Source organism: Syngnathus acus, chromosome 20, assembly GCF_901709675.1.
Source record: "Syngnathus acus chromosome 20, fSynAcu1.2, whole genome shotgun sequence".
Lineage (NCBI taxonomy): Eukaryota > Metazoa > Chordata > Actinopteri > Syngnathiformes > Syngnathidae > Syngnathus > Syngnathus acus.
The window spans coordinates 7142899-7154797 of NC_051104.1; the positions used below are offsets into that span (position 1 = coordinate 7142899).

The 11899-nt window shown below is 43.5% G+C and overlaps 1 protein-coding gene across 1 annotated transcript; it reads right to left on the reverse strand.

Annotated features, from left to right (window-relative positions):
- Window positions 1-5950: 5950 nt before the first annotated feature.
- On the reverse strand, window positions 5951-10139 carry amer2 (APC membrane recruitment protein 2). Its single transcript, XM_037279927.1, has one exon. It carries the CDS (start codon window positions 9969-9971, stop codon window positions 7974-7976), a length of 1998 nt encoding a protein of 665 aa, XP_037135822.1. The 5' UTR covers window positions 9972-10139; the 3' UTR covers window positions 5951-7973.
- Window positions 10140-11899: the final 1760 nt, after the last annotated feature.

Genomic DNA, 11899 nt, shown 5'->3' on the forward strand with positions numbered 1-11899 from the left:
GGTGGTAAACCAGTCAGGGACTAAGAACCACATTTTTTACTGTTACCTTCCTCTTACACACACACACACCTCTGCTCAGCCAAATTTATTTTGTGACATGTCAAACACCAACATGATGACAGAAATGGACTCCTACTGCACTAAGACCACAGGCCAGCCATTTTCAACAATAAACATTGTGTGCATTGTCTCACACAGACAAACTCTGAGTTCAACAAAGTCCACAAACAAAAAAGAATTGACAATAGCGTTTTTTCACTTACTGTGCACGTTGCTTCGTTCGACTTGCGGCATTCCTTGCCTTGACAATCCTCTTCAAATCCGGCTTGTATTCCATTGTTGCAATTCTTTTTGTTGGATGTCTGATACCATTCGTTTTAATTGATGATTTCAACAACGTCACTGAGGCATTTTTTAACCAACTCCCCTTCATTGCATGGCTTTTTTAGTCCGTGCAATGTTCCAAGCCAGTTGATAGTGACAGTCTCTGAGTGCTTGGTAATTTTTGGGAAAAACTGGGCCTGTTTTTCTTCCTGACTTTTCAAAATGTCCAACTTGTCAGTCCCTTTTGGAAAGTCCTTATCAATGGCAGCATGGAGTAAGCTGAAGTGGCACTGAAGATGGTGTTTCTTCTTTTTTGTTTGTTTCCACCTGTGCTGATCAAGCTCTCCTGTGTCTTCCAATCAGCTCCCTCCCTCGGCCAGGCCACTCGTGTCTTGTCCAGGTGCTCCTTGTTGTCTAATCATTTTGCTTGTATTTAGTCCGCTGTTTTTTTTTTGCACCCTTAAGGGTTCAAGTTGTGTGTGCTGCTGTTGCGTTTGCTGTCGGGCATGTATTGCCAAGTCATGTCTTTTTTCCAAATGCACTTTATGCTCGTTTTGTTTGTTACTCTGATCCTTCCATCCATTTCTGGATGTAAAGGTTTTGTTTTGTCAAAACATTTTCTGCTCCATTTCCAAGCCATTTTGTTCAATATGTAATTTTGAATGAAAGCAATTTTCTTTTTAAAATGTCATACTATTTTATATACTTTATAAGCATGCATGTGTTTACGTGCATTTCTCCACGCGTACCTAATTGGGCAATCCTAGACTGTGCATGGATTAAAAGCTCCATTCTTTTTTTTTGACATGGCTAAAGTGTAGAAAACGTAGCAGTGCTTCAGAGAACACGTCAATTCGTTGGGGAATCTTTTAAAATGATGGTTGAAAATAAATGAGCATAAAAATGGGGCTGTAGGAAGAACCCATGTTAATGAAGAGTGAAATCAGCTACTGTGTGGGTGTTTTGAGGACACAAGAAGCCCAGTGACTGTATGACACAGATACCTGCAGGAGGAGCTAATTTGGTCTGAAGAACAAGTGTCAGAGGGCCCTAATTGTGCATTTCTTTCTTTCGTCTCCTCTCTGACATCACCTCAGTGCCTATTGGGAGAAGGCCATCTTCACGTCACTTTGGAATTGAGAGCAATAGATGGTGCTTGGCACTTTCCTTTCTCCCCATCTTTTCATCCTCTAAGCATGTCCAACTTTTTTTTAAGAGCTAAACTTGCCATCTCAGCCTCTTCATAACCACGTGCAAGTGGCTAAACTAAACTGCTGCATCCCATGTCAGATTTTTTTATTTATTTAAATTATAGCAGTATATATATATATATATTCCTCTCTCATTACTGTCATACTTTTAAAAATAAAATTGCTAAAACAGAAATATTAGCCCAGCTTACAATTTTAGCACATTACCACTGTAAAAAGAATTGACTGAAGCAAAATATTGACCAACTTGTATCACATTAAATCTGCTTTTACTTTTTACAGTACATATCATCTATCAGTTTAACCTACAGTATGTGGCTTGTGAGGCTGAATATATCCAGAAAAAAAAATATGGCAATGAGAAGCAGGTGGAGTGTACGTACAGTGAATGCTACAGTACACACACACACACACACACACACACGTACACAACTGCTTTGTTCCCTGGGGTAAAGCCGTCAAAAGCACTCTGATTTTGAATTAGCACTGATTGGCTGCCATTTGCAGCATGGCCCATGCAGCTGAGACCACTCAAAACTACACACACACACACACACACACACACACACACACACACACACACACACACACACACACACACACACACACACACACACACACACACACACACACACACACACACACACACACACACACACACACACACACACACACACACACACACACACACACACACTTTTATGGTTAGGGCATCATGTTTCTCTAAACTGCTGAGTTCTCCAGGCTGTGTAGCTGTTTTAAGAGCGGCGGTAAAGGATAACTGTGTGTGTGTGTGAGCGATTGCGTGTCCATTTGCATGTTCACATCTGTCTCTATGACTGCTGTGGTTGTGAACGTACCAAAAAAATGTTCATATTTTTGGGACCGGTGCGGGGGTGTGCATACTTTGTTGAGCCCTGTTTCTAATTTACATGAAATGGCGAGCTGAAAATGTAAGACATTTTGATGTGAGCAAATCTATTCTCTGGCATTTACAGTTTGTGTTTTATGAATTCCTTCTTTGACTTGATCTGTTTTTAATCAAAATGTTTTCATGCGACTCGTAGAAATGTACTAAAAAAGAGTGCGCACTGCTATTTAATCAAGCAGTAGTCAACCATCTCGTAGGGCGCCAACGCACGGTTTTACGACTACATTTAGATGCCTAAATAAGCGATTATTGTTTGTTTAAGAAAACACAGATGTTTCCCTGATCGTGATTAATAACTGTGATTAATAATCATGATTGAAATATTTGTCAAAATGATTGTGGTCACCTTTTTGGCGGTAATCATGCAGCCCTACTGCAAGGCCAATGAATTATATTCATGTTGCAAAAATCAAGAAGCTAAAATTCCTCATTGTCAAAATTCTGAACATTACTTTTGTGGATTCTTAAAAATGGATAAAAAGCTTCTTCAAAGGGAGAACATTCATTATTTTTGAGCACCCTATCACTGCTTGCAAATGTGTCTCAATAAGCTTATGCCACTCCAAACCTGTATGGCAGGAGTATGTACCAGAACATAAAAGCAAACCGGAGAGTAACAAATGAAATTAGCAAGGTTTTTCAGTCCAATTTCGAGGCCTCCCGGATCAAGTTCTTGTAAAAAGCAGTCGTCCAGGAGAGTGGTCAACAATAGGAATGAGTGGCCATGTGTGTGTGTGTGTGTGTGTGTGTGTGTGTGTGTGTGTGTGTGTGTGTGTGTGTGTGTGTGTGTGTGTGTGTGTGTGTGTGTGTGTGCACACGCTCTTGTGTGTCTGTTTTCAGTGGGCCACCGCCACTAAATTTATTGATAGTCCATCAGTGCACTCTAGTGATAAATTGTAATATTGCAGTACGGTCCAGTATAAGCACTTACACGTTGTTTTTTTTTCTTGATAACTCTTTTTGACAGAGGTCTTTTGCTGTGCTTTTCTTGTGGAAAAAAAAAATACTTGCATCATTCATTTTAAAAAAAAAAAAAAAAAAATCTCCATCGTAATAAATAAGCACAGTCGAAGCAGGTGAAAGTTCACCCCGGAGATCTTCGGTTCTGTTGCATTCCTGCATTAACATTGCAGCCACATGAAAACAGAATGTGCTTATGTAAAGATAAATGAGCCATAGTACATGGTTTGACCATGCCGAATCAGCATGTGCTGTGGTTCTGGGAAAACATGCAATTTGTGCCCATTTGTGATGACATGGCAACGTTGGTCAGTTAACCCGTATGACCCGAAACTAAGACAAATGTTGCATTCCTCATTTGCCTACCTCTTTTATCCTGAAATTGACATCATTAAATGATATCTGGACTTTAGTAGCAGCAAAGGTCAGCATTTTGATCAGTATTGCCAATACCGATACCAAGGACTTAAATATATCCTATTTAAAATTGCTTGTCCTACTACATAGCATGTTTTATTGACATTAAACGGTCTCGTTGATTTCTTAACTGTGCCGTACTATCTTCAATGGAAACGGTGATTGTTACTTTAGTCTCTGCGTCTCTTAAATTGTATCGCTTCAGTGCACTTATTTCCCCAAGCGAGTCTGCAAAATGATGCCTATAGATCCTATTGTCTTGACTTGCTAAGAAAATGGTGAAGAAAAAAAAAATGCACTTGTACAACTGTACCACTAGAGAACGCTGTTGCATAAAAGGACGTCTCGAAACGTCTTTATTACAGGCCGCATATTTCACTTTTGGGCTACTATGAAAATACTGTGGTCCGTCTTAAATATTGGCCTTTTTTGCTTCATGGATGTTAGCAACAATCTCAAACTGTACATTACATCTTTAGACAAGAGCTTTGTAGGCCTGCTATGCTAAGTACTATGTGCTCGCAAAAAGACACATTGGAATCAGCACGGCACACACGCATTCATATCAAAATCATCGCGGGCCACACTAACATTAAACTTTCATGTTAAGGCGAGGGCCGCAAACTATCGTCCCACAGGCCGTGAGTTTGACATCCCTGTCTTTTATGGAAAGGTCGATATACATAAAGGCCTCTATGAAAGAATAAAGCTGACTTTGTGATAAAAGTAAGCTGGGTGACAAGCATGGTCCTTATTGACAAAGCATTCCAACAAGTACACTACTAAGAAGATCTGCCGAGCCAAAATGTCAATAAAGAATCCGTTTTATTTTTTACTAATGTTTGGTTTAGCCATGTGGATGCTGTACATTCAACATGTAAACATTCTGTATATAATGTACCTGCATTAGTCCTGAAGAATGCATCATGTTAAGTCAAAGGCAGTGATGATGGTGTTTCACAAAGTCACAAGCGTCAATGAATTATTGACAAGTGGGTGTGTTAAATAACGACGCCCGGGAGCCTCTCCAATAACAACTGTCACACAGTGTGACAGCTGCCACCACAACGTTGAAAAAGATTCTTGGAGCCCTTTTCCTGCCCAGCCCCCTCTTTTCATTGGCTGACCTACTGCGGTTACTATGGGAACCCATGTGCATGGACTGCCATGCACGATTTGGAGTTTTGAAATTGGGCACAGAGATAGACACCCCAACATATATTCATATATTGTTTTAAATATCAAAGCAGCCTCCAGCATTATTCACATTGTGTGGCCCATTTACATGACAGCATCCCTGTATCAAGATGTTTTTCATTGTAATTCAAATCTTTAAAACATATCTTCGATAGAACAGCAATAATTAGAAACGATTCTATAACTACTGGTAATGGTAGCATCACTGTTTGAAAAAATAAACATGAGAATGATCATGTTCATCCAAAAGTGCTGGAAAGGTTTGACTCAGCCATTAAAAAGAAAATAAATGTCAAGTGAAAATGTCACCTCTTGCAGAGATGCAGTTGCCCATGTTTTTTGTTTATCTGACATTGCTACATTTGACCAACACATGTTTATGTGTTAGTCCTAAAGAGTTTGGGGCCTGACCCTAACCCACAACAAAAGAGGAAGCAGTCCAGGATGTGCAAGTATGCCTCACGCATCTGTCAGCATCACTTTAGCTTTGATGGGCCTTCTACAAGTCAGTCTTATGGACTTATATAAGCTTTTTACATAAACCTCTGTGTGCCAAAACCGGGAAGGAGGGAGGGAGGGAGGCGGAGTGTTGGGGATTGCTGCACCATTCAAAAGGGATTTGCACTGCACCAATTCCTGTCCTACCTAGACCATAACAACAATTTTAACAATAGCACCCACCGTTTGATTATTATTTATGAGTCTCATGTGGAATATGTGTGTCAATCAGTTGGAGTGCTCAATAAAAAGCATTGTTAACCGAATGTTTGGAAGACCGAGCAGGAAGTGTGATGCCATCACAACAACGACACTTGGGGAAGTGAACAAATGGTGCGAGGGATTTGCCATGACGGTAAACAATGAGAGCCTGATATTAACATTGATTTCACAGAGCAGAGGGAAGCCACGCTTTAGAACAAACACATTTATTCATTAAATATGGAAAATGGTCAGATTTCACACTGTTGGCTAACAGGTGCTCAAGCAAAATAAAAGGGAAAATTGAAATGTGCTTTTCATTGTGTCAGATGATTGCACAAATGGACAATGATAATGAAAGAAGGCAGAAAAACAGCCCATAGCATATTTCACATACGGTATATAGTGGAAAGAGTGTCTCGGGTGATCATCAGAGTGAGAAGAATAACATGAAACCAGAACAAAATTGTAAAGATACATTTGATGTGGCGTTCATGGAGAGAAATTGAATATTTTGCCTCATTTGAGTAGAAATATTTAACTTCATTTTAAATATAAAAAAAAAAAAACACCCAACCCTCTCCTAAAAACAGTCACACATACATGAGAAGAAAAATGCTTGCATACTAAACCTCTTTGTACCTAGCAAGAAAATGCTCGCGCTGGACTCAGGTTACTTTTTACCATCAGCCAAGTAAATGATATGTGAATCCAAAAGCCCTGCCATGAATCAATAATCACAAGTGTGTTTTCGAAGCAGAGAAAATGTACACAGTCTAAAATGGCTTTGCATATAAAAGTCCCTCTCTTTAATCGAGGGTGAAGAAAATACCTGATCACATTGTGTCACTATTAAAATACACTTGGGGGGGCTCTTCATGTTTGAAGCACGTTTGCGGATGGGCGAGGGGGGAATTAGAAACTATACAGTCATTTGCTTTGTTCCTATAAAATCCTGCTGACACACACAAAAATATATAGCTACTAATCCATGATCTACAAAAATGTCAAGCTACATTCACTTTTCATACACACCTGAAATAGCCCCTCATTTTTTACAATGTACTTTTTCACCAATGGCTTTTCAACATTTCAGTCCAATAATAGGAATGGTTAGGTAAATCTTTATTTGAAACCCTGATGGAATTTCATTGTTGCATTTTTGGGAGTCGGAGGCAGGCATATTCTGGAAGAAGTTAGTCCCACTACAGTTTGTTAGATGGAAATGAACAGATTAGAAAACAGGAGCTGTCACAGTTTGAATCCGTGCAGTAGGAGAGTAAGGATATAAAAAAAAAAAAAAAGCTGTTAAAAAGAAAAAAAGCACGTCATACAGATATGTTGTTTTTGCACGTTTGTAGAAAGCCGTCAGGTGGAGTTGCAATAACAGATTTTGCTGTGTGTTTGTGCAAGTGTGTGTGGTCCCTGACCTTTGCATGTGCAGCCCTGAATGCAGACAAAGAGTAATGTTTGTGTCAATGCATCAAGATTTCCATATTGAAGCACATTTCCAAAAACATACAGTAAAACATTTGTGTCCGAACTTCCCCATGCTGCAATCGGGAAAGTTACGATGCAAAAGTCCAGCTGGAACGCTCCATCATTGAAGTCTTTGCATGCAAAGTGTCAAAGTGTGACGTTCTGTGCTCCACAAATAGAGAAGCTTTGAAATCTGTGCTATATTATTGTTGTTTTACATGCAAATGTTTAATCAGGATGCAAAACTTTCATCTTAAAAAAAGACATTCCAGTCTGTTTCAAACTATTTAAGGAAAGATACTTTGGCTCTAAAGTGGGATAGTTCAAGGGTCATATCAAGAGGAAATTCATTTCAATTTGTAACTTCATAAAAGACTATAAAAGCAGCTTATTTTTGCAGTATGTAGTCATGAATTGGAGCTTTGAAATCCTCCAACATGCAGCTAGGCCTTTTTTTTTTTGCAGGTAGTTGAGAGATGAACTTTTCAGAGTTCATGGATTGTCAAGGGTCAAGCTTCCAAGTTCCAGTGAGTGCTAAAAGACAATCTGGATTTTTTTTTTGGAGTCTCCTTGCGACTTTTCTCAGGGTAAAAAAAAAAAAGTTATTCAATTGTAACCTTTTGGGACGGGGAGCTTTTAAGATTCAAAACTGCACAGGGCAACATTTTTCTTGGCTAAGGAAAACATTTGGCTCTGTAAAAAAAAAAAAAAAAAAAAACAGCACAGGAGTCAGCCTCTCAAGTCCCCAATAGCAACTACTTCTTCGAGGCTCTGCTTGTGGGGCCCGGTTTGTTTCCGGGACGACGCACGGGTACCTTGGATACGGGGATTCTGGTGCGAGGAAGTGCTTGGGTCTTTGGCGGCGACAATTCTGCCTCCAGAACAGACGAGAGTGCTGATTGGCTCACGGACTGAGGCGGCGGCGTTTGTCTGGCGCTGACTGGGATCTTGGATTCCCGGGGAAGGCTGGCGCTGCCTTTCATTGAGCGGAACGAAGAAGAGGACGAGGAGGAAGGAGGGCTGAGTTTATATTCTGTGGACAAGGAGGACGAACTGTTTTGGTCGTCATCGCCCTCCGGCCCCTCCGGGTCATTGTAGAAATCATACAGGCGGTCCCCAGAGCAACTGTCACGTGACATTTGGTGCCGCCGCCCACTTTCCTCAGGTGTCGCCGTGGGTGTTGCGGAGGGTGTTTCCCAGTAGCCTTCGTCGCTGAGCGGTTCTTTGTCTCCAGGTGATGCCGGATGACGACCGTGAGGTAGGAGGGGTTTGGCCGCTCGACTTCCTACTCCACCGCCCACTGGAATCTTACTGAGGCCCAAAGATTTGACCTGTAGCGTCTTACGATCTGCACATATATTGGTTGAAGATTGTTGGCAGCTGGCGGAGGTGAGGGTACGAAGGGGGTAGGTGGAGGTGGGAGTGGTGCAGGCGGGTTGGAGTGATCGGGGCAAAGCAGGGGAGTTGTCACCAGTCGAAGGCAGCATATGCCAAAGCCCCTGCATGTCAGCATCGTCCACTCCCTCCGGACTGGCCATTTCCTCCCCGCCACCCATATAAGCCACCACCCCACTGCCCACTGCGGGTGGTTGAGGTGTGGGGGGCACCCGGGCGCGAGCAGGAAGTGAAGCCGGACCAGGAGATGCGGCGAATACAGATTGCGCGGAAGAAAGAGGGACTTTTGATGGGGATCCACGAGTCGGGGGGCAGGTGACTCCAAGCGGTCTCCCAACACCTGATCCGCCTCCTCCTACCCCGCCACCGCCACTGCTGCTACTACTCGTCCCACTTCCCCCATTGCCAGCCATCTCCTCTTCCGCATCGGCAATAATATCCCCACAGCCCGTGAGTGAATCAAAGCTCTTCAGCGATGTGACGTCATTGAAGAGAAGAGAACACAGACGGTCCACCGAGGGTTCCGAAGGAGGGTCGGCGGTGCTGCAACACTCCAAAGGGGGTGTGGCGAGTGAGGGGGTGAGGCTGGAGACTGAGGCTTTGGCTTTGCTGGTGGCAGGGTGCAAAGGGGAGTCGTTGGGTGTGTAAGGAGAGGGGGAATCTGGCTCAGCAGATGGGCCTGGCATGGCCACGCACTGTGTGGCTGTCAAGGAAACACTCTTACTGTGAGCCTCGACGGCTTGGAGGTTACATTCTGCCTCTGTCTTGCCACTCGGTGTCGGTTCAAGGATGAGAGAGATATCCTGGGCCGTTTCAGTGGCCGCAGCATCCGCATCCTTCTCCTTCTGGGGTTCCGACTCGTCCCCATCGCCTTCGCTTGTTTTGTCCTTACGTCGCCAGCGGATGCTAGTGAAAAAGCCTTTCAAGCCCCTCCCTCTTCGCACCAGCCCCGCACTGTTCTCATTTGACCTAAGACTCCCACGTCGCAGTAGAGAAAAGAAACTTAAAGATTTACTGAGAGACCTGACAGTTCCTGTTTCTAGCGTAGACAAGCCCTCCCCTCTCTGTACATCAGCATTAATGCTGGACCCGATGAGCCCATCGTGTGTTTTGCTTCTCACCATCTCGCCCGATGACATTGAACCGTTCCCATTCACAGAATTCCCAGTGTCCGAATGGCCGCTGGTCCCGTTCAGCGTGGCCCCTTTGTTCCTGAAGGAGAAGAAGCTGGCCATTCCGGAGCCGGTACGTCGCTTTGCGAAGAGCTTGAAGGCAGCTTTGTTGATCTTCCCGGTAGGCGGCTGGGGGTCACACGGAGGGGCCGCGGTGGGGTCCGCACACTCCGTCTGCACTTCCATTGTGTAGCTTTATGGCTTCCCACTCTGCGGGCTCCCACTAGCACTTTCCTTCTCCCTTTGGGCTTTCTCTGGATGCGCATCCACTCTCCCTCTCTCTGTCTCTCTCTCTCTCTCTCTCTCCACGCTGCTTCCAACAGCTCGTTCACTCCCACTCTGGCTGTCTTTATCGCCTGCCTGCCTGCCTGCCTGCCTGCCTGCCTGCCTGCCTGCCTGCCTGCCTGCGTGCCTGCAGCTTTTCTCTCTCTCCCTCTTTCTCACTCCCTCACTCTCGGTGCTGCTCCTCACTGTATCCATGGCAACAGGGTGGGCTAAGCAGCTTTCGTCAACGTTGGCAGGGCGCCGGAGTCTGTCCTCCCCCCACCACCTTCCCAGTCACCAATGCACTATTGCCCCCCAAAACAAGACATTAGTTTTCACACCCTTCCATCATTGTTTCTGTCACTGCTGCAGATTCTCTCAATGCGTGTGCACAAACATATCGAATGAATACATTTAAGTTACACCTTCCCGAAAAAAATATATTTTTGCAGGAGTGTATTGCATTCAACTGAAAAAAAGAATAAACAGAATAAAAAATATTCCATAAAACATATTCAAAAAAAATATTGGGGTCGATCCAGTGAATACACTTCCATAGTTTTAAAATAGTAACCACAATACTGACATAAAAATATTACATTCAACTAATTTCACAACTTGATTATTTGATTAAAATATATAATTTACTGTTCGCAAGTTATAGTATATTCAAGTGTATGTCATTTTTGCAAAAAAAAAACAACCATTGCCTATGGGGGATAAACAAAATACTCCCATGCCAAAAAGCCTGAATCAGGAGGCCAAGGCACCCGCCAGGCTGCTGATCAACAATATGAGCAGGCTTAAGCCGGGATATAGATTTAGAGACATTTTTCAACACTGTTGGGGTCAGAGAAAGAGCTCAGACTTAGCACTTATACCGTTAAAGCAGTTATTATTGACCATATGGTCCTGAACTGTCGACCATATGGACCCACAGAGGCAAGTATCGGCGAGCATTGACTCATCAACACATCTAATTCATTCCAGCTTTTATTTACCTTGCGTTGTGCATTCAGAATATAAAATCTCTTTCCCGAGATGGTTCTTATAAAGTTGTAAGCTTAGAATTGTCCAAAATGTTTTGTGGGAAGAATAATTAGGGGGGGCTATGGAGTTGAATCCAACATCTGATTGATTCATGATTTGATTTCGAGCTATTCTTTTGTCACCCAGTGTTCTCCATTCAGGCCTGATCTACTGTGGGTGCGCTTTTTCCTGGTGATTCCACCCAACCCCCCATGAATCTCCCCGATCCACCGACCCAATTACAAGCATCCTTCTCCCACCCCTGCTTCTCCTCAGTCACTATGGGCACCGCAGGCGCTCCTCTTCCAGCCCACTGCTATCAAACAATGTCTGCATTCATGCACCCCCGGGCGGGGCGACACACAAACACATTTTCCAAAGGGCTTCCCCTGGGTGAGGCGAGGAAGCGCATGGCTTTCACCCGTGAGGCGTCATCACCTCCTCACACTGGCGACTGCCCAGTCGAGTGCTGCTTCTCAGGTAGATGCAATGTTTACTTGTGCAGAAAGCCCCTCGGCCATGCTAGCGGGTCAGCTCAGTGCTGAGCAGCAGATGGCTGATTGATTGATGAGTGATAGCATGGCCAAACAAAGGATTCTACTCAGGACCCAGTGTTGTTGTTGCGACATATCTCCCAAGGTCATTGAGAGTTGTGTGCATGTTTTTCAGTGGAGCTTTGAAAGATGTTCATTTCTGCAAGCACTTATTCAATTAAGTATTTAGAGGCAGAGTGAAATGTACTGTGTTGTGCTGTGCTCAGCTACCCTGAGCACCATTGGGAAGCACTTCACAAATAAACCATGACTACTCTAATTTGCATG

Bases quoted from the DNA above. Each gene is read 5' to 3' on its own strand.
- amer2 (XM_037279927.1), bottom strand. From the start codon at position 9,971: ATGGAAGTGCAGACGGAGTGTGCGGACCCCACCGCGGCCCCTCCGTGT.